The sequence below is a fragment of the Hevea brasiliensis genome, chromosome 17 (assembly GCF_030052815.1).
Source record: "Hevea brasiliensis isolate MT/VB/25A 57/8 chromosome 17, ASM3005281v1, whole genome shotgun sequence".
In the NCBI taxonomy this organism is placed as follows: Eukaryota; Viridiplantae; Streptophyta; class Magnoliopsida; order Malpighiales; family Euphorbiaceae; genus Hevea; species Hevea brasiliensis.
The window spans coordinates 13,754,256-13,778,854 of NC_079509.1; the positions used below are offsets into that span (position 1 = coordinate 13,754,256).

Sequence of the window (24,599 nt, forward strand, 5' to 3'; positions counted from 1 at the left end):
GATTTCATGCATCCAAGGCTTTAATCTGTTGGCCACCATTTTCAAAATAAGTTTATACGCAAAATTGCATAAACTGATCAGCCTATAATCAGTAAAAGATTACAGATTGCCAACTTTCGGAATAAGCACAATGTTTGTGGTGTTCATCTAAGGAGGTAGAGTATTATCTTGGAAAAAATCCTTTACCATATTAATAACATCCCTTTTCACAATTTCCTAATATGTTGGTAGAACACCCTTTGAAAACCATCTGGACCTAATGCTTTGTAAGCACCCAAGCTGAAAACAACGACCTCAATTTCCTCTTCCTCCACTGGTTTACAAAGATCTTTGCTCATATTTTCATTAACAACATAGGGGATAAGGCTAAGAACATCCTATAAGGGCTCAACCTGGCTCTCTTAAAAAAGATTGGAAAAGAAATTCAATGCTGCCCTTTTGATACCATCATTCTGCTAGATCTAAATCCTTGATATATCCTTAATTTACAGAATACGATTCCCCTGTTTGCGACTCACAGTGGAAGCATGGAAAATTTTGGAATTTTTGTCCCCATGCTAGAGCTAATTTACTCTTGATTTCTAATACTAGAACATTTCCTCCCTCTGACACTGTATCTTCAATTCTTTGGTGATTCTAGCCACTTCTTCTTGGGACCCTATCCCAAGGTTCAACTGTAACAAGTCTAATTGATTTGAAAGCTCAATAATATGGTTTCTGGAATTACCAAATTCCTAGCGACTCCAACCCTGTAACAAATTTCTACACTTAGCAAGTTTATCACTTAGCCAGATAGCTTCATTGGACCATGCCTGTCTAATGACATTTTCACAATTCTGAGAGGAAATCCACTGCATATCAAAGTGAAACTAATTTCTTGATTTTGCAACTTGAGGATGCAAAAACAAAATTAAGGGCTGACAATCCAAGACCACCTTCTTTTCATGAATCAGATAGCAATTTGGGAAATTGCTCCTCCATTTTGTAGATACAATAGCTTTATCCAATCCTTCCATCGTTTGGGCAGGACCATCTTGCTTATTCAACCATGTGAATTTGTGCCCTTTAAAATCCAACTCCCCCAACTCCTTTTCATCAAGAAAATCATTAAAAGCACTTGTAGACAGGAAGTGAATACCCTTTCGCCCCCACTTGTCTCTCAAAGAATTGCAAATGTTAAAATCCCCCATAAAGAGCCAGGGGTCCTCCCTATCCAAGCTTAACAAATTTAATTCATTAACAAAATCAATGCGCTTACTTACATCAGGGTCTCCATAGACAAAAGTAGCATGTCATTGAACAAGGAAATTTATCGATACATCAATCCATCTATTTGTTGATTGGAACACTTGGATAACCGCTGGATCTTTCCAACCATAAAACTAACCCACTAGCTAAACCAACTGGGTCCCTATAAAAAGATTACTGAAACCCCAGCCTTATTTTCCATTTTTCCAAATAAGAACTTTTTTTCTTTAATTCAGATAAGAATACAACTTCAAGATTATTAAATGAGATGAACTCCCTGAGATTTCTCATTGTCAAAGGTTGCTCGACTCCCTGACAATTCTAGGACAAGATTGTCATGGCGATTGTGGTGGCTTTTCGCCAGCCACCATAGCCTCAGAAAAGGAGTTATCATTTGCCATACCTAAAGTTTACTAATTCCCATCCTGTTGAGCACTCCCCTGTTTAGATGTAACAGGGGCAGAAGAAATCGAGTTTTGCACTGACCATCTCATAGCCAAGTGCTTTAATTTTGTTTTTGGTTTATGGATTAAAGGCACATTGTGTTTGGAGACTTTGGTAGACTATGGGCTGGTGTTTATGTTTAGGGATAATGTGGTAAAAGCGTAGGTTTCATTTATTTGTGGGCCAAGATCAAAAGCTGGAAGATTTTGTAGAGTTAAAATTGGGTTACTAGCAGGTAGATGAATGGGCTTGCCAATGATCTCTACCTAAGAACGCTCAGATATCGAAGAAATAGCGGGCCTTATTTCCAAACTCTTCCCAGTATCCGCATACAAGTCTGTAGGTTTTTTTAGAGGTAAAGGAGAAAAAGGGTACAGTTTCCCTTTCAATGAAACTTTTTCTCTTTCATTCCCCAGATTTGTCCAAGGCACAGACTCCAAAAACTAGGCTTGTGCACTCTGAATCAGGATGGGATAGGGTGATTTTGCTTGTTTTAGTTCTTTCTTCAGTGATTATACTCGATTGAGGAATAGGGATAGATTGATTTAGTGAGTGATGGCAATTCATAGGCTGTACTTGACCAGTGTCAATTGAAGGAGTGGTTGTCATACTGGGTGGCTCAATGTGATGTTGGAGACTAGATTGATAAGGGTTGCACTGTTAATGACTCACCTTGAGTTGTATCCAAATTTTGGGGCACAGGCCTTTGAAAAGTATGCACCACCAAACCAGAGGGAGAAGCATGCTTGCTGTAAAGATCCTTTTAGGTTTCTTACAGAGGATGGCTTATTCGACCAAATTTCGGCATGTATCCACAACCCATATTCTTGTCGTTTTACTCGATTTTCTAGTGCCGTTACTTTTGCAATGTTGGGACATGCCTGTATCTGATGCCCCAATAAACCACACATGTAACATATATTAGGGAGACGCTCATAGCGAAATTGAACTCATTCTAGCACTCCATCTGCCTTCTTATTTGTAAAGCTCTCAACTAGAGATTTTGTAACGTCCTGAATTTTTAAATAATTATTTTATGTGAAAATTGACTGGTTTAGCAGGCTTAGAAGGAGTATTATGTAGTTATTGTGTTGTAAGCCTGAGGCTTTTTGATTGAGAAGTGTTATTTTAGTTATTTTATAGGTTGGGTAGGTCCTAGGTATAGGGAAAACTCTGCTGGATTTTCGATATAAACCTAGGGTGTCTTAGGCTCTTTAGTTCTTTATTTTGAGTTAATATTAATAAATTTCTTGAATGTGATTGTTTAAATGATCCGAGTCAACCTTCTTCATTTTTTCAGCTATCCCAGTGACATTTAAATAATCGGTGAGTAGATATTGATTTTATTTATAATTTTAATATTATTATATATTCAAAGCATCCCATTCATTCACTTATAAATATATGCATATAGTTAATTACTAGGAATGCCTTATATTGCATATTTAATTGATGATAGGGTTGTGGATGTCGCCTTAAGGTAATTTAGAGTTGTGTGCGTGTGTCGGTGTGAGTGTTGTGTGTTTATGGATATGGATAAGATGGGTAGTCACGACTGGAGCTTGGCTCGCTAGGACTCTATCCTTTTTGTGGATAAGTCAAGGTGAGTACGACTTTGAGTTAATCTCGCTGACTCTCACATTTGAATTATTAAGAGAAACTCCAGCTTAAGTTGATCTCGCTGGCAGAGGTTGGAATTAAGAGAGCTATATAGAGGATCAGCTTTCATATATATATATATATGATTGATGTGATACACGGGTGTATGAATGCTCCAGATTATTTTTTGAGTGAATATTATTTGATTTGTTTGAAAATGTATATGTATGTTGCATTTCATACTTAGGGATATATTAACCTTAAATAGTTATAGAAATTGTATTTAAAATCTATATTTTACTCTATGAGTCAAATGCTCACTCCTGTTTAACTATTTTTCCCCAGGTGACAAGAAGGCTTTTTGAGATTAACCTGCTTTATTTCTCGCAGGTTTACCAGCATAATTTTTATTATGATTTTATTTCCTTGTTTTTTAATCTAGAACTCTGCATTTACTAGTAGGATTCTAAACTGGTTCAGACTGTAATGATTCATTTCTTTGAATTTGTAAATATATTTTATTGATATATTGGAATGTATGAGATAGGTAATCACTATGGATGAGGGAGCTGAGCTCTTATTTGATTATCTAATTACTTGAAGATTGTGAGGGTGAGTGGAGCTCCCCAAATTGAGATATTTTGTGCTTACAGGTCAGGCGAGCTAAAAACACCCCATTGAATAGTTCAATTTATGGCCAAACTCTGTTCATTTATTTCCTTGAAAGTGGACTATAATTATGGGCCTTATAGTTAGGCTAGGAATAATTAGGCTTACTATAGGCTTTGGGGGTCTTATGCTAACCCAAGTCTTAGTGCCAGTCTAACCTAAAATTTTGGTCATGACAAAGTTGATATCAGAGCTTAGACTCTAAATTCATGGGAAAGTGTGTACCTAGAGTTGTCACATATAGAGTATAGGTTCCTGTTTTGTCTTTTTCTGTAACTCCTTGTTTCTAGATTCTGCATTATTCTTTGAGTAATGTAAGAGTGTTTTAGTTTAGTATCTCAATCTTCATGGAGTACATGGTAATGTGAACTTGAGCTAGCAGACATGTTGAGATCTGCCAGGGGGATACATACTCTAAGAAATGTCATGTTTCTGTCAAAATAGGGCTAATTAGCATGCCTATCTAGTACAAGGCATGAGTACATAAATGTGAGTTATGGCAGTATAGCTACCCTAGATGGAGGTAAAGGTACCACTACTGGCAGTTATCAATGGACAGCCCAGTTAGGGAAATTTTATAGTATTAGTGGGTTAAAGAGAGATAAGAGGTTGGAAAACCTAGTCTATTGGGACGTACCGTAGTGACCTAAACAATGCTCTCATTGTTTGTGCGATAAGTTATAAATTACAGTACCGACATGAGATTATTGTGTAGAACTACATGCATCCCTAATGTGTTCCATGCTGATGTTTGCAGCTAGCTTTTGTTTTGGTATGGATATACCAAAATGGAGTTTTGTTTTTGCAAAGGAGTTTGGGACTCCTAGTTAGGGGTTTAAAACCCTTGAGCTAGAATATTGATGGTCTCAGTTGGGTGCTAATCAGAGTCAGTGACTCAGTTATCTTAGCATGAGCTAGAGTTACATCAGGAGTTGCCGTAAGATTAGAGGTTTCGGTATAGTCACAAGTAAAGGTAGCAGCTGGAGAGTGAGACCAACTGGTCTCTAATATGGGGTCTTGAATAGTTTTGGCATTACAATGGACGTTTTGGCTAAAGTTTAGTGAAAATAGTATATTCTTTGTATGGCAGCAAGGCACAGAGAATGACTTTGCTCCCATAAAAAGGAGATCGGATGCTATGAATGGTGTTCATTGTTTGTGAAATGACGCTTTAAGGAGTTTACAGTATGATAAAAGAGTAGATAGCCTGACATGGTTGCGGCAAGGTGACAAATGCAGTAGTTCTTTTGTAGTCAGTTGTGATATAGGGTATGATTTTATCTTTTCAAGAGAGACAAAAGGTTACTACTATTAATGGTGACATACAGAATAGTATCCCAAATGGGACTGTAGAGTGTGGTAGAGACTTATCGGCTCAGGTATCCTGGAGAGGGTATAAGTTCCATTGTAGAAATCATAAGTGATCAGATCATGATGGATGTAAAGCCTTTGAATTGAATGACGGGTGTTTGGGTACCTAATGTCTTCAGTTTTGACTAATTAAGTGGATATGGGAAAATAGAATCCCTGCAAATCTCTTCTTTAAGGTAGTAGGGAGTAGTATGTAGTCTAAAGAATAGGGACAGAGATCACACAGTAAATGCATAGCTGCAATTCTTTGAATTCTTTTTTAACCTTTTATTACTCAAGAAAAGAGTATACTCTAAACAGAATAATGTTAAGGGCAGTAAGTCAGCAAAGACAAATTACAAAATGCCAGTAAATATAGAAAGTGTAGAAATAAAAATTTTAACAGTTGGCTACAGATGTAGCATAACCTGAATGCCAATAGAAGTACTAGCTAGAGTGGTCAAAGGACCAATTCTGAGTAACATTGAGTTGTAGATGACTTGGTAGAGACAGTGAAAAGGTACAAGTTTCTGACATGACAGTTAGGTCAAGAAAGAGAATAGAGCTAAAGAATAAAATAGTCAAAGTCTAAATTTGGGTAAGATAAAAGGAGTTAGCTAAAGAACAAATTGAAAGGCCCAAATTAGGATAAGAATAGGAAAAGTGGAGTCAGGATACAGAGGAGAACGTTTGTCACAATATAGAATCAAAAAATGCAAAACTCAAAGCAGGTCATAGTTGGTGTAGTGTTAGGAGCTAGAACATGAAGCTTAGTGTTGTAGGATTTGGAATAGACTTTCTCTGTTTTCTGTCCCTAAGGTAGAATAAGGGATAATACGATAAGGACCTTTTAGATTATTAATAGCATGAGGAAAGTTAGGTGAGGTATGCAACCAGAGTAGGTAGTAACCAAAGGGTGTGCAATGGTAACCTGAATTGTCTTATCAGGCAAAGAAGTAAAGTCAATAGATAGTAAGTTGAATAAAACTCAACTAATGGATTCAAATATGCTTGATGGGAGAAAAGAATGAGGCATAATGGCATAGAGATTTGATGTTAAAATTCAGAATGGTGAGACCTAGAGTCTATAATCGAGAGTTAGGCAAGTGTTTTTAGTGTTACCAACTGGGTAACTTTGTGAGGAAACATGAGTGACAGTTTGATAATAGATAATAAAACAATAGTAGAGGATAGGATAAGTATAATTGTTACTCACAAGTTACTAAGAAGTACAAAAATCAAAGTAATGAATGTAAGACTATAGATAGTTCTGGAAGGATTTGATAGTGAGAGGTATCTTCCAGAATACCGCAGAAGACAGGGACGTAGGATAATGATGCTAGGTATGAAATACAAATGGAGTATAAACAGATATAGTAAATTATGAGATTATAAGCCAGGCAGAGTAGTGATACAATAAGGAGTTAGTGCAGTGAAATCTTGTAGGTAGGGCATAATAATTGCTAATAGATGATGAAAATTGAAAAAGAGAATCAAGAGATATAGATAAATTTGAGGCTGAAGTCTGGAAAGCTGTAGGCAATAAATATAGCTACATCAAGAAGAATGAATGTGTAAAGTATCTTGTCTGGGATTATGGTACAACACCCTATTTCTCACTACCATGATAGTTCAGGTAGAAATTATAGGTTTAAGGATACCTATCTAACCATGAAGAGCAATTTCCTATAAAAGATAGTAGGAAATGATAATGTTTTGATTGTTATGTTAAGAAGGAGATATAGAAAAAATCATCTATGGTGAATGGCCTGTGTTCCATAAAATGAGTAGTAGGTTAGTACTATAGTATGATACTATATAGTAGATGTGCTGGTGAAAACAAATCGCAGAGTTAGAATTTTCAAAGTAATAGAGTTAGAAATCAAGTTAGGATTAAGAAATAATAAAAAGGTATATTTTCATATTCCTGAAGTGAAAGAGTTTAGCTTTGATGATAACAGGAGTGTAGCTCCATGCAATCTAATGTCAGCTATAAGTGCCAGAAAGATGTTAAGGCGTGGTTGTCAAGGTTATGTGGCATTAGTGAGGGACACATCTGTTGAAGGTACTTATGTGAAAAATGTACTTGCTATTAGGGAATTTATGGATATTTTTCCTGAGGAGCTTCCTAGGATGCCACCTAATAAGGAGATTGAATTCTGCATAGATACTGTGCTGGGTACAAACCACATTTTTGTACCACCCTATAATATGGCACCAGTGGAGTTAAAAAATTGAAAGAACAACTATAGGAGCTTTTGAACAATGGTTTTGTTCAGCCAAGCATTACACCTTGGGGTGCTCCTATTTTATTTGTAAGAAAGAAGGATGGGTCATTGAGGTTGTGCATTGACTATAGACAGCTGAATAAGATAACAGTTAAGAATAAGTATCCGTTCCCTTGAATTGATGACTTGTTTGACCAGTGTAAGGAGCAAGATACTTCTCTAAGATAGACCTACGATTGGCTTATCATCAGCTGAGAATAAGGAGTGAGGATGTATCAAAAACAATATTCAGGACTAGATATGGTTATTATAAGTTCCTGATGATGTCATTTGGGCTCACTAATGCACCGCATCCTTTATAGATCTAATGAATAGGGTGTTTAGACCATTCTTGGATCGCTTTGTCATTGTTTTCATAGATGACATTTTAGTATATTTTCGGATCGAGGAAAAACATGTTTGGCATTTAAGGATGGTGTTGCAGACCTTGAGGAAGAATCAGCTATAGGCTAAGTTTTTGAAGTGTGAGCTCCGACTGGAAAGTATTTCATTCTTGTGACATGTGGTCTCTAGTGAAGGTATTCAAGTAGATTCCAAGAAAATTAAAGCAGTAATTGATTGGCTTAGGCCTACTACGGTCATCGAGGTGCAAAGTTTTCTAGGCCTAGCAAGTTATTAGAGACACTTTGTACAAATCTTCTCCAGGATAGTAGCTCCTCTAACACGATTGATTCAAAAGAATGTCCTGTTTTTCTGATCAGATGAGTGTGAGAAAAGCTTCCAGAAGCTTGAGAAATTTTTAATTTTAGCTCCTATGTTAACTTTGCTTGTGAGTGGAGAAGGGTATATGGTATACTGTGATGCTTCTAGAGTTGAATTAGGACGTGTTTTAATGCAGCATAGTAAAGCAGTGGCTTATGCTTTTAGACAATTAAAGAAGCACGAGCAGAATTACCTCACTCATGATTTGGAAAAGACGGTTGTTGTCTTAGCACTAAAAATTTGGAGGCACTACCTGTATGGCAAATTGTGCGAGATATACACAAATTATAAAAGATTGAAGTACATCTTCTAGCAGAGGGATTTAAATTTGAGGCAAAAAAGATGGATGGAGCTTCTGAAGGACTATGATTGCACTATCTAGTACCACCTAGGTAAAGCAAATGTGGTGGCAAATGCTTTGAGCAGGAAGTCTTCTGGTAGCTTGGCTCATATAACAACAGAGAGGAGACCATTGATACAAGAGTTGCATGAACTGATGGATTAGGGTTTGATGTTAGATATAACTGCTTTGGGTGCACTTTTGGCACATTTTAGAGTACATTTGGATCTATGGGACAAAATTAGAGTTTTCCAGCACAGGGACCCATAATTAATGCGGATTGTGGAAAGGGTGCAACAGGGAGAAGATTATGAATTTGGCTTTGATGGAGATGGTACCCTTATGCAAGGCTCCGAGGTATGCGTGTCAGATGTGGATAACCTAAGAAATAAAATTATGCAAGAGGCATACTATACACCTTATAGTATTCACCTAGGATGTACAAAGATGTACTATGATGTGAAGGATAGGTACTAACGGAATGGTATGAAGGGAGACATAGCAGACTTTGTGTCTAAGTGCCTAGCTTGTCAAAAAGTAAAGTTTGAGCATTAGATGCCGTTAAGAAAGTTGCAGGAGATCCCCATCCTAGAGTGAAAGTGGAAAATGATCACCATTAACTTCGTGACTGGGTTGCCTCGTACTACCTGAAGTTATGATTCTATATAGGTGATTATGGACTGTCTGACCAAGTCAGCTCACCTCTTGCCAATACGGACCACCTATTCTATTGTCCAGTATGCAAGGGGGTGCATCCATGAGATAGTCAGATTATATGGAGTTTCTGCTTCCATAATATCTGATAGAGGGCCCTAGTTCACTTCCCAGTTTTGGAGGAAACTTTAGGAGGTATTGAACTTTAGTACAGCCTTTCACCCTCAGACAGATGGGAGGTCTAAAAAAATCATTCAGACATTAGAAGACATGCTTCACATGTGTGTCCTGAATTTTGGAGGTCAGATCAGCTATCATTAGTGGAGTTTGCTTACAATAATAGCTATCATTACAGTATTGAAATGGCACCTTATAAGGCACTATATGGCAGGAAGTGTTGGTCCCCTCTATGTTGGACAGAAGTTGGAGAAGCAAGAGTGCATGATGTAGATCTGATGCAATATACTTCGGATATGGTTCTTTTGATCAAGGAGCATCTGAAGACAACTTGCAGTAGGCAAAAGAGTTACGCAGATCCAAGGAGAAAAGATATAAAAGTTATAATGGGTGATTATGTGTTCTTAAATGTCTCTCCTATGAAAGGGGTTATGAGATTTGGAAAGAAAGGGAAGTTGGCACCCCATTATATAGGACATTTTGAGATCACAGACAAAGTGGGAGCAGTTGCTTATCAATTGAAGTTGCTACCAAACCTTTCTCATGTCCACCTAGTGTTTCATATTTCCATGCTTACGAAATATGTTCTCGACCCTTCTCATGTGCTGTAACTAGACACAGTGGAGTTAAATGAGAACTTGACTTTTGAGAAACAACTAGTGGCCATAGTGGGTTATTAGATGAGGCAGCTTTGGTCAAAATAGATCTCTATGGTTAAAGTCCTATGGAAAAGTCAATCTGTAGAGGAATGCACCTAGGAGTCAAAGTGAGATATGCGCAACAAGTACCCATACTTGTTTAGTATGTAACTCAGTATATTTGTTCTGCCTTGTATAAAAATTTGAGGACAAATTTTCTATAAGAAGGAAAGAATGTAATGTCTTGAATTTTTAAATAATTATTTTATGTGAGAATTGACTGGTTTGACAGTCCCAGGAGGGACATTGTATAGTTATTGTATTGTAGGCTTAAGGCCTTTTGGATTGAGAAGAGTTAATTGAGTTATTTTGCAGGTTGAGTAGGTCCTAGGTACAAGGAAAACTCTATTGAATTTCCAGCATAAACCTAGGATGTCTTAGGCTCTTTAGTTATTTATTTTGAGTTAATATTAATAATTTTCTTGAATATAATTGTTTAGATGATCCGAGTCAACCTTCTCATCTTCTCCGTCGCCCAAGTGACATTTGGATAATCGGTGAGTAGATATTGATTTTATTTATAATTTCAATATTATTATATATTTAAGGCATGCCCATGCATTCACTTATAAATATATTTATATAGTTAATTACTAGGCACGCTTTGTATTACCTATTTAATTGATTATAATGTTGCGAATGTCGCCTTAAGGTAATTTAAAGCTGTGTGCGTGTGTCGACGTGAGTGTGGTATGTTTATGGATATGGGTAGGACAGGTAGTCACGGCTGAAGCTTGACTCAATGGGATTTGATCATTTTTGTGGATAAGTTGGGGTGAGTACGGCTTTGAGTTAATCTCGCTGACCCCCGCATTTGAATTATTAACAGAAAGTTCGGCTCGAGTTGATCTCGCTGATAGAGGTTGGAATTAAGAGAGCTATATATGAGATCAGCTCCTATATATATATGAGATTGATGTGACACACAGGTATGTGAGTGCTCCAGATTATCTTTTATGCGAATATTGTTTGATTTGTTTGAAAATGTATTTGTATGTTGCATTTCATACTTAGGGATGCATTAATCTTAGATAGTTATAGAAATTGTATTTAAAATCAATATCTTACTCTATAAGTCGAGCGCTCACTCCTGTTCAACTATTTTTCCTCAGGTGACAGGAGAGCTCTTTGAGATTAACCTGTTTTCTTTTTCGCAGGGTTACCAGCAGAAGTTTTATTATGATTTTGTTTTCTTATTTTCTAATCTAGAACTCCGCATGTATTAGTAGGATTCTAAACTGGTTGGGATCGTAATGATTCATTTTTTTTAATTTGTAAACATATTTTATGGATATATTGAAATGTATGAGATGGGTAATCGCTATGGATGAGGGAGCTGAGCTTCTATTTGATTATCTAATTACTTGAGAATTATGAGGGTGAGCGGAGCTCTCCAAATGGAGATATTTTGTACTTGTAGGTCGGACGAGCTAAAAACTCCCCGTTAGATAGTTCAATTTATGGTCAGACTCTATCTATTTATTTCCTTAAAATTAGACTATAATTATGAGTCTTATAGTTGGGCTAATAATAATTAAGCTTACTACAGGCTTTAAGGGCCTTATACTTACCCAAGTCCTAGTGTTTGTCCGGCCAAGAATTCAGGTCGTGACAGGTTTCATAACATCTATCTCAACCTTAATGTGCATGTAGGACCCAACAGAAACATCCTAGTCTTCTGCCAAATCAAAATCTAGCAGTTTATGAAAAATAGATGCTATATGATGAGCATTTTGCTTCGTCATCTAATTTAGAGACAACCCATGGATCTGGACCCAGAAAGGGCAAAGAGAAAAATCAACCTCCTCAATTCTCTGCTTAGGAGACCAGGGTTTTAGAATCAGAAGCTGATTGTTTATTGACTAAGGAGCACCTTCAAGGACACGATTCTTATCTCGTTCATGGGCAAAAGTAAAGATGAAAGTATTTTTGGTTGAAGGGACAGGTTTGATTTGAAACTCAAAAGCCAAATTCCATACATGAGCGAGAATGTTTTTGACATGGGTTGGTTGGTAGTGTTTATTTGAAATGATTCTTCCCACCAGAAGAATATTAGATATTAACGTGGCTGCCTGATTATCAGAATTCAATTCCAAAGTCACTTCCTCCCATGATAAAAGGATGGTTCTACTACATAGCTCATTAATGGATGTGTCCATACTATTACTTTTGCAGAGAAAACTATATCACAACCATACACACTACAGATAAAAGAAGAGAGAAGCTACATGCCAGAAAGGAAAAGGAAAGGTGGAGACTAGAGACACTGAAAACACTATTAGCTCACCACTAGGGAAGCACTCAGGAAGTTTTACTCGTACAAAAGAAAACACTTCTTCTACTACTTAATTATTTAGTGCACCTGGCTTGGCCTTTCTTCAAGCAAGGGTGATTCCATTAAATACCTATTCATTCAAATGAACGGGATGGGAATATTTTTAATTTATACAAATAAAAGTTTAATTTTTATAAGTGCAAATGCTAATTTATTTTAAAATTAATTATTTATTTAAGAAAATTATTTTCAATTAAATTTTTAAGGCAAAATTAGCTTTTCAAATGTTACCATCCAATTCTGTAATATTAGCTTTTTTTGGAGAGACCATTAGATTTTTCTTTTGATGCAACATTCTATTTTATACTGTTTCGCACATTAGATTTCAATAATCAATAAAAAATGAATATTAAATTTGTTTAGTGCAGAAAATCTATGGGTTGGATTGGGCCCTCAACTAGAATTTGTTTCGTGTTGCCCACATTGCCATAGAAAATTTGGTCTCAGTGCAGGGCTAGCCCGCAACCAGCCCCATTCTTCTTTGCTTTGCTTTGCACGTCTTCTGAACTAAAACCCCAAATCCCTTATCCGAACGCGGGTCCTTTCTCATCAGTGAAGAGAGAGACCAGACCATGGTCCAATAGTCTTGTTTCAGACATTGGAAATCACTATCCGCAGAAATTTCTCCCTCGAAAACTCGAAGAAGATGTTATCCATGGCAATTCAATCTGGTGTTAGGAGTGTTTTCACGCAATCCCCATTTCCTTGTCAGACCCTCAGTTGCAAGAGAATCAAAACTAGCATTTTCATTGGTCCCAAACCCAATGCAGCCATTATTGACCCAAAAATCAGACCCATTTCCAGAAACCAAAGATTAAAAGGTTTTGCAGCGCCAGAAGCTCTGGCAGCTAAAACAACCAATGAAGCAGAAGAACCCACGGAAGTGGAAGAAGAACCAATCCCTGACCAAGGAAAAGAGGTCCAAATCTCTCTCTTTCTTTAGCAGCTAGTCATTTGTGTGTGTGTATAGATTGTTTTGTTTAGCGCGTTTCTTGATTTTTTCAGAGAGTTGAAGTGTCGGTGAAGCAAGCGGATAAACCAAGGCTGGTGCTGAAGTTCATATGGATGGAGAAGAATATTGGGCTGGCTCTTGATCAGGTAATTCCTGGACATGGTACTGTTCCCTTGAGTCCATACTACTTCTGGCCAAGAAAGGATGCATGGGAAGAGCTCAAGACCACTCTAGAGAGCAAACCATGGATATCCCAGAAGCAGATGATCATACTTCTCAATCAGGCCACTGATATCATCAATTTGTGGCAGCAAAGTGGTGGCAATCTTACCACATAATGGAACAGACATTTTGGTTTTTTTTGCAGTTAATTGTTAGTGTTTAGGTGTTGAGTTAGCTAATTTGCTTACGGATATCCTTTTGTACCATTGGTTTAGTATAATTGAGGAATGAATTATGTTCATGGTTGTGGGTATTTGCATTTGCTGGTTGCTGTAACCTTGCCATATTCATTGATGCATGAATTCTCGATTGGTATTATCTTAGTTTTTAAGATTTGGAATTTGGTGTTTTTCCCCTAGTGGGAGCTCAACAATGTGTGAATTTAGCGGGATCCAATTCTACAAATCATGTTTTTCCAATTAAGGCATTTGCAATTAATTAATGTTGATGCAATTCGACTTTCGACAGGAACTGGGTTCATGGCCTTGTCTTAATTAATGTGGATGCGACATCCTTTCAACTGTAACACTACAATGTCATGCTAAGAAAGGATTTGCATGAGAACATTGTGTGATCCATAATGTCAGTGAAGATCTTCAATCCACAGCTTAAATCCACTGATATCAGCTATGCCTTATTCTAATTACCATTTTTGGATTTACTATCAGAAAATAGAAAAAAGCAAGAAATCAGTCAACAATCTTTATCTCAGCTTCACTGTTATCAGTCATAAAAGAAGTTCACTAATAAATAAAATTGGAGTGATACATTTTCTTTTTAGTAACAAATAGAGATACGAAATCCAATACATTTACCACCTAGTAAAGACATGGATACAAAATTTTCATTTTTGTACAAAATTACTGTATTTGAATATATTTAAAGAACTGCATAAAGTTATGGTTCCTCATCAAGCTTCAACCAGAGAAGATAGGCCACCAAACCAACAACTGGAACAAATCTAAGAAAATTCACCACATTGGCCTTGCTTTTCTGAATGTTCTGTAAATTTTCACCTATCAACCAAGGCTGGAAGATTATGTAAAGACATATATCCCAAATGAAGGCATAAGCCAGCCTCTCTGATCCTAGATAACTAAACAAGAACTCCAATCTGTCTGGAATGCTCCCAAAATTACTATCCATTCTGCCATAAAAAGCCCAGAACGCAGAAATCAGGCATGCAAACCCGCCAATCAGCCCCACTATCGGTGCACCATTTGTCATCACTGTGCCCAGTTGAGAGCGTTTTTTCAGAGTTGACTCAGAATCAGCCTCGTTCAGCCGGATAGCCATGTAAGGTATTAAAAATGCTGGCGTCACATGAGCAATAATGAAACTTTGGTTAGCACAAAATGCCCAGCGGAGTCCTACTATTATTTCTTAAACCAAAACATAAAAAATAAAAACAAAAATAAACAGAGAAGCTATTATCTGATATCGCAGGTTTGTTCTTTATGTATTCAGGGGTTCATCAGGTCCTCTTGGGATGAGAAGTAACCCCCTTCGTGACTACAAATTAGAAAAAGATAAAATCACCAACGAAGAGCAATGGTAGTAAACTCAAGCAAAACCAAATATATTTTATTTATGACCTATGTGGTAAAAAGTATACAAATGACCAATATTGTGCAAATCTATCAATTCAAGAGGCTATAAAGAAAACATACTGTTTGTGAGGAACATCTGCAGGCCCCACAGAACATCTAATGACCCTTGGTATCTATCTCTCTTGCAATCTGTGAACAGCAAAGGAGCAAACATGAAGGTCCATCCAATAACAAAGTTGAATAATCCTTCTGAGACCTGCCGAAAGAAAGATTGTTGATATCAAAAGGGATGTATCAAAAAATTATTGGAAAAAAAAAAAAAAACTGAGAACCAACCAAATTTACTTCATCCAACAATTCTTACCGGGTGAAGCACTGGTGCATCAACAAGATGTATGCCGACTACTCTGCCAAAAAGTTCATTGCCAAAATCATCAAAGTTTGAATGCTTTTTCTCTCATAGCATGAGAAAATCCCCCAATAAAAAATTGAAAAACTTCATGTAGTACTGATCTGTAGAGTTGGTTATAAAACTAAACCTTCTCTGAGTTTAATAGAGAAATAAATACCTACATTTAAGGCATTGAAATGCCTTCTAAAAGAACACTCAATCATCAAAAAAATCTAAATCATCTGTATGAATATCATATTCATACAGAAAGTACTATTCCTTCAGCAGTTCTTTTTAAGATGGATGCTCCTAGTTTAACCATTGATCATGATACATCAATTTTGGCTTTGTTATAAGCATCAAGCCAATGCAGAACAGACAGAAGTTTAAATCTTATTGATTAGGTGGCAAAATGGGGGAAAAAGTGAGGGTGAAGAGGAGTATGGAAAAATGGATTGAGGACACTCCACCCAACTTCCCCAAAAGAAATGGTATGATTAAAAATGACAAAGTCATGAATTGTATTAATCAACATGTATCAAGAGGTATGATAAATGCTTTAGTTAGAAATATGGGAGAGCTCATAAAAATGGCAATGGCACCCCACCATAAATGCCACAGAGAATATGCTACGAGAAAATTTATTGTAATTACAAGCAAAACTAATACCAATGCTTCATCACTTCCTCGTATGGCTTGCCAATGGATCCATATTTTGTCTCCGGATAAATTTATTTAAAATTTTTACTAGACTAAGACCCTAAAAATACAGGAATTACAGCATATAGATACCAGCTATATGCTAGAGGGCTTATAGTATATAGTTGACAGACAGTGACTACAGCAGTTACACATACCGGAATTCATCAATGGCAAGATGAAGAAGAAATTGAGAGAAAGGCCAATGAGAGAATTTACAGTGTCCTTACTGATCGCCCACACTGGATCTCCCTGTTAATACATACAGATAAGATCTTATTATGAAACTCATGAATTCTATTTATGACCAAAAGAAAGGCACAACAAACAACAACTTAGAAAATTATAGGATGGCTTCGAATAGGTGGGGATTTGAAATGAAGGGATATGGTCCATATGGACTTGGATGACGTTCATGCATCATATATTTGCTTTAGTTAGATTCACACGGTGGTTAATGGAAACCAAATTCGTAAATGCGGATCAAAACTTGATTGGAAGGGATTTGAAATACCTCCCTCTAAAATTTGGTCGAAGCATGTTTTCATCTTCCCTTATGCAAGTTCAAATCTTTATTTATGTAACTAGAGCTAAAAACTCAAATTCAAAGCATTGGATTTCTAGTGCCCTATCAAAACGCAATCCTTGAGTAGCATTCTATTTGTGACTGAACCAAATGCTAATTCTTCGGGTCAAATTTTGTTAATTCCCAAGCACAGTATTCTTTGTGGCTACCATTGATAGAATGTTAAACTGTATAGAAAGAGATACTCACAGGGGCATAAGGTAGTAGAAAGAGCCACAAAATGTAAACACCTTCAAGTACCCATAATATTATTTGAAGCACTTTCCCTACATTATAACCATTGCCCTTCTCGGAGGAGACAGTGGCGTTTGAGATGGTTGGTTTGCGGCGAGCTGCGTGGCAAACGAAGAGGTTCTTCAATTTCGAGCCAGTCTTCTGATCTAAAAAAAGCGGTTTTGTGAGAGGCCACGCTTTGCAGTTTTCTTTATTTTTGTACAATTGGTAATGGTGAGAGATTGATGGTTTGGAATTATACGGTTTGGTAGCAGCAGCCAAGGAATAGGGGTAGCAATTGTTGCAGAGAAGAGCTTGAGTTGCTGCCATTACGCTTTTCGTCGTTCTCGTCTGGTTTTCACTTTTCACCACTCACGAGCTAGTGGGCAACTGGCTAAGCTTTGAACACGGAGGTAAAGATAGCAGCCTGCAGCCGTAGTTGGACCACGCTAAACGACAGCGTAGTAACAGCAATTAATTCTGTGGATACGCAGCGTTTTTATGTGAACAATTGATACACGCTGTCGTTTTAACACCAGGTCTCCCGTACAAGGCAAGCCTGCTTCTCATCCTTGGCCAAACATCACTCCAACTGAGATTTCAGAGCATTTTCCCGCGCATTTTCTCTCGTTTTCCGATCGGCAAATGGCTCCCAAATCTGAAAGCGCCGAAGGTAACTCAACAAAGTCCCTCATTCTCTATCTGTCTCCCTTGTCTTACAAGTTCGATTAACTGCATGTTCTAAGTGTCTTCAGTATTTGATTTTTCATGCTCATTTGGATTTAAATTGTTCTTATTCGCTTATTCAATTTGTTAATCTTCTTTTCATTATGATTTCCTAATTCTTCTCTTTGCTGTAATTTTTGTAGCTATCGTGCTTAACTTCGTGAACGAGGTAAGCTTAGTTCTGTTGGGGGATTTTGATTGTAATGTTTGCTTTGAGGTTTTATTTACTCCTTTTTAGCTACCTAGCTATCTTGTGAGAAAAATATGTTAAAATTATAACCATTTATTTATTGTAAATTTCTCTTTAGTTTGTTTCTGTTTCTTGGTAAAACGGCAAATATTTATCATTTTTGAAATCGTAGGTTTCTCACAGATAGGAAGCTGAGGAAATAATTTCTATGAAATTTTCTTTTAGAGACACCAAAAGAAATTGGGAAAAATAGCGATCACCAATTTGGTTTTCCTTTTATTTTCTGTTTTTGAGAAAATAATTACATCTAGGAAGAAATCATTTGACTTCAAATTCACGTACGTTGAAGAGGAAAATTTGCTTCTTAAATACTTTTAATATAGCAGCATAACATGTAGAGTATCTTTAATCCAATCATTTGCTCTCTCTCATATCTCTCTTTGTCCAGCAAAATAGGCCGCTAAATTCTCAAAATGTAGCTGACTCATTGCAAAAGTTCAATCTTAAAAAGGCAGCCATACAAAAAGCACTAGACACTCTTGCAGATAGTGGGAAGATTTCCTTCAAGGAGTATGGCAAGCAAAAGATATACCTTGCTCGGCAAGATCAGTTTGACATCCCAAATAGTGAAGAGCTTAATCATATGAAAGAAGAAAATGCCAAACTGCAGCAACAGCTGGAAGATCAGAAGAGAGCAATTAGTGAGGTTGAGGGAGGTATCTCCTTTATACGGTTGATATTTTTACATTGAGAATAGCGTGATTATGCTTTCTACAATTTGAATAAACATTGCAATAATGAATCTATTATATTCCACATTAGAAGAAAGAACTGCAAATATAATTTGTCTCAATTAGCATACATTTTACACATGCACATCTTAGGTATATGAGCTTTTGATTTGTGGATTTCAGTTTCATGGATGTTAGGAAAATCATAGAAATATAGACTTTTAGTCACCTAATATGAGGATCAATGTACATGATTGCAGAAATTAAAATTTTGCAGTCAAATTTGACCTTGGAACAGATACGTGACAAAGAAGTCAAATTGAGAAAGGAGGTAAATCATATTGATGCTTTTCAAGTATTTCTTCATTTCATTGCCTCAAAGCATAGTTGTCAAAATTGCAACCCAGACATGCCTAGGCTCCACGCCACCTTACTCAGGCTCAAGTTGAAGCCCCTCTTGTGGTCTTTTAGCTGGGTGTCATCCTAAGATGCACGCCTGGGCCCCTTGTGGTACTTTGCTATGTGCACTAGGGATCTTTGGATATTTGTCTTTATTTTACTCTTTCTTAGTTGGATTTTCTATTTTTCTTTTTCCGCTGTATTGTTACTTCATGCCTTGATGTAGTGATTTTAACCATTGTATGGTGTCATTCATGTTAATAAAATAGGTACTAATGGGAAAAACTCAAATTTATAAGGTAATGTCTCCATCATGAATTAAATCTTAGTTGCAATTACGAATAACAAAATTAGGCCTGTAATAGCCGTAGCATAACAGTAACAGCAACAGCCTATTGCTATACAAATTTTTTTGAAAAATTTGCAAAGTTCATGAAATGAATAGATATTTAAATTTTAAAAATATAACTACAACTAAGATATGCAATTAAATAATAAGTATAAATACATCAAACAGAGATTCAATTTTGAATCTATCATTTTTAGACATCATTTTTTTCTGCCCTTATTTAAAGGGTGCCAATACCCCAAAAATTGTAAATAACAGCCATTTCTTATTCTGTTAGAAATTACAGACGAGGAAAGAACTAATTCAAAGGAGATGCATGAAAAGGAAGAAGCAAGGATTTGTGTGTTTTGGACTATGTTAAGTGGTGGTTGCTTGTTTTACACTCTTATGTTGTACGCCTACGACTTTTGTCAAACTATTCTAGTTTGATGTTGGCTTTGTGTATTTTGCAATTTAATTATGCTTTAGTGTGCATATAACCTCTGTGAACTGGTTATCTTTCATGTAGTACTCATTTCTTGTTATGAATTTTGGATTTTTTTGCATTCAAGCGTCATTACCTACAAATTGAACTATGATTGGTGGTGATTGCTAGCTTTTTGCACTCTTATGTTGTATGCCCATGATCTTTGTCAAACTATTCTAGTTTGAGGTTGGCTTTGTGTATTTTGTGATTTAATTGTGCTTTAGCATGCATATAACCTCTGTTGAACTAGTTATCTTCTGTGTAGTATACGTGGCTTGTTATGAAATTTGGACTTTTTGGATTCAATTATTACTATCTACAAATTTTTATATGCATTTTACTAAATGTGCACCTCACATCCTCTGCGTTGTGCCTGTACGTAGGCCTCAATACCTTGTGTACCTTATGCCTTACAATTATGTTTCAAAATTGTTTTTGTGAAATGTACCAAGAGAAAAGTTGTTTTTGTGAAGAATAATGGACAGAGCTGAGGACCTTGTAATTCTATATCAGGTAATGGAAATGGAGAACAAATTGGTAAAATTGCGGGGAGGAGTTACCCTAGTGAGGCCAGAAGAGCGAAAGGCAATTGAGAAAATGTACTCGGAGCAAATAAGTCAGTGGAGAAGGCGTAAAAGGATATTCAAGGACCTGTGGGATGCTATCACTGAGAATTCACCTAAGGATCTGAAGGAGTTTAAGGTTATCTTTTTATGGTTCATATCATGTGAGCATTTGCATTTGGCCTTGCACCAAGCTCTCTTTAATAGCTGTTCATGTTTCTGCAGGAGGAACTTGGAATTGAATATGATGAAGATGTTGGTGTGAGTTTGCAGTCATTCAGTGACCTGCCACAGCATAGTAAGAAGCGGGCGAGAGGCCAGTGACTTTATATAACAAGATACAAGTTAAACGCTTGATCAAATATTTAGGCATGTAATTTGTCTGGTATTTTTCTAGACATAAACACATTAATAAGTTAGTATATTCTGCATCCTAGAAATAGAGTTGTGCTTTTTTATCCCAGCCAGGCCAAACTTTGTGATGTCATAGTCATTTAGGTTCAAAATGGATTGGAAAAAGACCTGAATCCGCTAGTCACACTTCTAATAATGGTACCATCCTTTGCAACAAAATTAGCTTGTCATCATGTTGTGACCACCTTATTCTGAACAGGCGAACTGTTTCTTTCTTCTTAAACTGTGTGCTCAGATAAATTATTATTGATATTATTTTCACATTTAATTACCAAGAAAGCATCTGAATCGGTTACCTTTGTTGCATACTTGCATTTGGGCAGCACATTCCCCTTCCATTTTCTTTTATTTATGTAGAAATGTTGGTCACAAAAATGGTATAAATATGGTTCTAGGGAGTCCTAGATTCATATCAGCATAGGGGGTGTTAGTGTGTTTTGTTAGGAATCCTCTTCAAACGGTTGATGTACAAATTTAGCACCTCATCAGTTGCATTATTCTTTTTAACCCAACAAAATTTTCAGTATTTAAAAAAAAAATGAACAAGTTTACATTCAAAAAACTGGGAGAAGAGAAAAAGCCACTCCATCAGCAAAACTCACAAACTTAATATGCTCATGTTTTTCAGTATCCACGCACTCCTCTGGTCCTGACAGAAAATTTCCCCTTCTCTTTGTTTAGACCAGCTTGAATGATTGAAGGGATTTTCTTCTCAGCTTCCTGGACCTCTCCTTCGATCTCGCCAGACCTTATATTGGATCCCAAATCATGAGTTTCATTATCACTGTCATCAAAAACTATATCCTTCTCCAACTGCTTGACTAGGTGTTCTGCATCCAGCGACATTGAATATACCCTCAAGTCTTCTTCTATTGGACCTGAATTTGAAGTGGAAGTGGTTACTGACCCCTTCTGTTCTGCTGAATTGTTACCCTTCAATTTTGTAGCCTCATTTTCATGGTGGAACACATGACTTCTGTGTTCAGATTCAAGTTTCATGGACTCATCTTTATCTGATACTTTTTTCCCTCGATTACTTGGATTGTTCTGATTGTCAGGATCATGGGGTTCAGAACGAGAGAGCTCCACAGCTGCTCTTGCAGCAGCAGCTGCATCTGCAGCTAACTCAAAAGCTGCTTGAGCAGCATCAGATACGTCCCTATAGTTTTTCCTTGTCTTAACTGAATCACTGAAGGCATCCTTTTCCATCTCATCAGGTGAAATTTGCAAATTGCCAACCAGCTTAGGGCTGCCTGAATTAGTTGACGTCTTGTGCTCAGTCTGGTTCTGCTTCTTGCTTACATCCAGTTTTTCCTGCATTGTTCACATGTTTAGTGCCATGTTATGATAATGACATGGCCAAATAACAAAGCAAAATCCAAACCATTAGGCATATTCTCAATTTTTTATCAGAACTTTTAATTTATCAATTTGATCTTCATACTTTAATATTAATTTGAATTTTAGCAATTAGAACATTTGTATCCAAAATTTCTCAAGTTGAATAGCATTTTTTTAATTCATAAAAATATTTTTTTTAATGAGAAATATGGAGTTTATCAATAATATATATATATATATATATATATATATATATATATATATTTGTTTTAATTAGCATGTCATGTTAGCGATTGTATAATTTCACCAATCAGATATCATGATTGCTAAAATTGAAATAAATCTCACAAGTTAAAGATGAATTGATAAAATCATAAGTTTTGCCTAAAATAGAAAATGAGTGAAATTTTTTGAAATTTTTAATCAGTAATCCTAATGAAATTGATGCATTTAATTTTCTTGATTAAACCTGCATACCTCATTTGTACCAGAGGCTTCCTCAAGCTGCACAACGATGTCGTTCTCTGAGGCAATCTCCTTGAGGAGCTTCATTCTGCTATCCAAGTCTGGTTGCCTGGTTGATAGCTTTTGTATAATCTGCAGGAACCCAATACAGCTATGTTATGGCCAAAATTCTATAAAGTTACTGTTAGATAAAATAGATTAGTGAATGAATGCATTTCCAGCGTTGAATGAATTTATATTGCTATTCTGATTTCTGACTGATTCTTTAAGATGGAAAGTTACCTTGGGATTGACTCCACAATTATTTCTCAATTCAATAGAACGAGCAGCAAATTCCTTCCCATACCAGGAAGTAAAAACGGTGCGGATTTCTTGAAGCTCAGGGAAATCTCCGCATCTGCTAGACGCATAAAGCAAACCTGAAACTGCCTCCTTCAGTTCATCAGGACACACTCTGCAGCCGAATGAAGCCCATCATTAAACCAAAACCATTTAACAACTCCAACGAAATAACACATGAAAATTGGAAAATGAATAAAAAAAAAAGACCAAACCAACCTCTCCTGATCAATGAGATGGACCCTTTCAACCAAGAGATTGCAATATCCTTCTATCATAACATACACATCCAACATATGCTGCTCCTTGATCACTTGCTCAACCTGTCAATCGAAGCCAATTTAATCAATCCGACAAACAAAATAATAGAGATATCAAACAAAAAAAAAAAAAGAATTAAATCTTACACGAAGAAGAGCACGTTCATGGTGGCCTTGTTGAAGAAGCTGAAGCGCATCAGAGCGGGCTTGATTGCACCTGACTTGGCGTTGGTTCTTGAAAACTGCGAGGCGAGAAGTAGCAAGATTGACAAGCGCTTTGAATTTGGAGGCCTTGAAGGTTCTTCCAAGAATAGCATCAAGCTTCTTTCCCATGCCTGCTTAATTAGCAGCTGCTCCTCCTCCTAGTAACTTCTATGGATACAAAAGAGAGATTCAGATTTAAAAAGAGGAGAAACAAACAAAGCAAAGAAGCTTGTTTGCTCCTTTACGTGATGACGAGAGAGAGCGAGAGCGAGAGGGGCCCTTTTGACTACTTCGTTTACGTGTTTGGGGTTCCTTAGCAGGTACGACTATTTATTATAAGGATATGGGACTATTCAAATTGAGGCTTAAAACGCGGTTTAGTTCGCCTGTCAATTCCGAAGAAGAAACATTGTTTTCTCACAGGCCGCATTTGCAGGCTGAAGCACCCTGACTCTAGGCACGTGACCTGACGCCCTTTTTCTAAAATAAATAAATAAATCCATCAATTAACTTGATTAAATTTAAAATTAGATTATTTAATTTTATTTTTATTTTTATTTATTTAATTCATGATTTATTTTGTTCACATAAAATTTTTATTTTTTTTTTTCAATTGAAATATCACAACATCAATCATTTCTATGCATACAAACAGAATCCAAAAGAAGAATGTTGCTTTCAATTACTATATAAAAAAAAAATTGACCTTTTATACAAAAAATCAAGCAGAATTTAATAAAATGAAAAAGGAGGAATCTGCTCCCTTGAGAGCTTTTTAATGGAATTTTCCAATTAATAAAAAAGAAGGGGAAAAAACCGTAAAGAGACAAGCCGAAGTTATAAGAAAATATTGAAAAAGAGAGGAATCGAAAGCTATGCTTTCTCTTATTTCTATTTTCTTTTTTTTTGTTTTTTAAATAAACAGTGTGTGGCCTTTTGGGGCGTTGAGATTTTCACCGGCTCAAAACAATTGGCCAGGTCAGTTTTTTTGGGTCTTGATTTTCACCGAAATGTTAACTTATGATTGAATTAAAA

At 36.4% G+C, this 24,599-nt stretch overlaps 5 protein-coding genes across 6 annotated transcripts; 3 read left to right on the top strand and 2 right to left on the bottom strand.

Moving 5' to 3' along the window:
• Positions 1-8,913: 8,913 nt before the first annotated feature.
• Positions 8,914-10,082, top strand: LOC110642974 (uncharacterized). The gene is made up of 2 exons (XM_058138950.1): positions 8,914-9,110; positions 9,596-10,082. The coding sequence occupies exons 1-2, from the start codon at positions 8,914-8,916 to the stop codon at positions 10,080-10,082; spliced, it is 684 nt and encodes a 227-aa protein (XP_057994933.1).
• Positions 10,083-12,972: 2,890 nt separating this feature from the next.
• On the top strand, positions 12,973-13,931 carry LOC110673030 (30S ribosomal protein 3, chloroplastic). Its single transcript, XM_021836007.2, has 2 exons — positions 12,973-13,423; positions 13,510-13,931. Exons 1-2 carry the CDS (start codon positions 13,151-13,153, stop codon positions 13,792-13,794), a joined length of 558 nt encoding a protein of 185 aa, XP_021691699.2. The 5' UTR covers positions 12,973-13,150; the 3' UTR covers positions 13,795-13,931.
• Positions 13,932-14,398: 467 nt separating this feature from the next.
• On the bottom strand, positions 14,399-17,585 carry LOC110673044 (uncharacterized). 2 transcript variants are annotated; one of them, XM_021836028.2, is made up of 5 exons: positions 17,094-17,585; positions 16,477-16,570; positions 15,593-15,630; positions 15,349-15,484; positions 14,399-14,991 (listed from the first exon to the last, which is right to left on the bottom strand). In XM_021836028.2, exons 1-5 carry the CDS (start codon positions 17,445-17,447, stop codon positions 14,576-14,578), a joined length of 1,038 nt encoding a protein of 345 aa, XP_021691720.2. In that variant the 5' UTR covers positions 17,448-17,585; the 3' UTR covers positions 14,399-14,575. The 2 variants fall into 2 exon arrangements, with proteins under 2 accessions (XP_021691720.2, XP_021691721.2); XM_021836029.2 differs by having other exon boundaries at positions 14,399-15,190.
• Positions 17,586-17,627: 42 nt separating this feature from the next.
• Positions 17,628-21,114, top strand: LOC110673045 (homologous-pairing protein 2 homolog). Its single transcript, XM_021836030.2, has 6 exons — positions 17,628-17,790; positions 17,987-18,012; positions 18,482-18,749; positions 19,025-19,095; positions 20,492-20,680; positions 20,767-21,114. The coding sequence occupies exons 1-6, from the start codon at positions 17,763-17,765 to the stop codon at positions 20,863-20,865; spliced, it is 681 nt and encodes a 226-aa protein (XP_021691722.2). The 5' UTR covers positions 17,628-17,762; the 3' UTR covers positions 20,866-21,114.
• A 247-nt stretch (positions 21,115-21,361) lies between these two features.
• LOC110673043 (uncharacterized) lies at positions 21,362-23,866 on the bottom strand. Its single transcript, XM_021836027.2, has 5 exons — positions 23,508-23,866; positions 23,320-23,423; positions 23,044-23,215; positions 22,774-22,893; positions 21,362-22,269 (listed from the first exon to the last, which is right to left on the bottom strand). The coding sequence occupies exons 1-5, from the start codon at positions 23,691-23,693 to the stop codon at positions 21,580-21,582; spliced, it is 1,272 nt and encodes a 423-aa protein (XP_021691719.2). The 5' UTR covers positions 23,694-23,866; the 3' UTR covers positions 21,362-21,579.
• Positions 23,867-24,599: the final 733 nt, after the last annotated feature.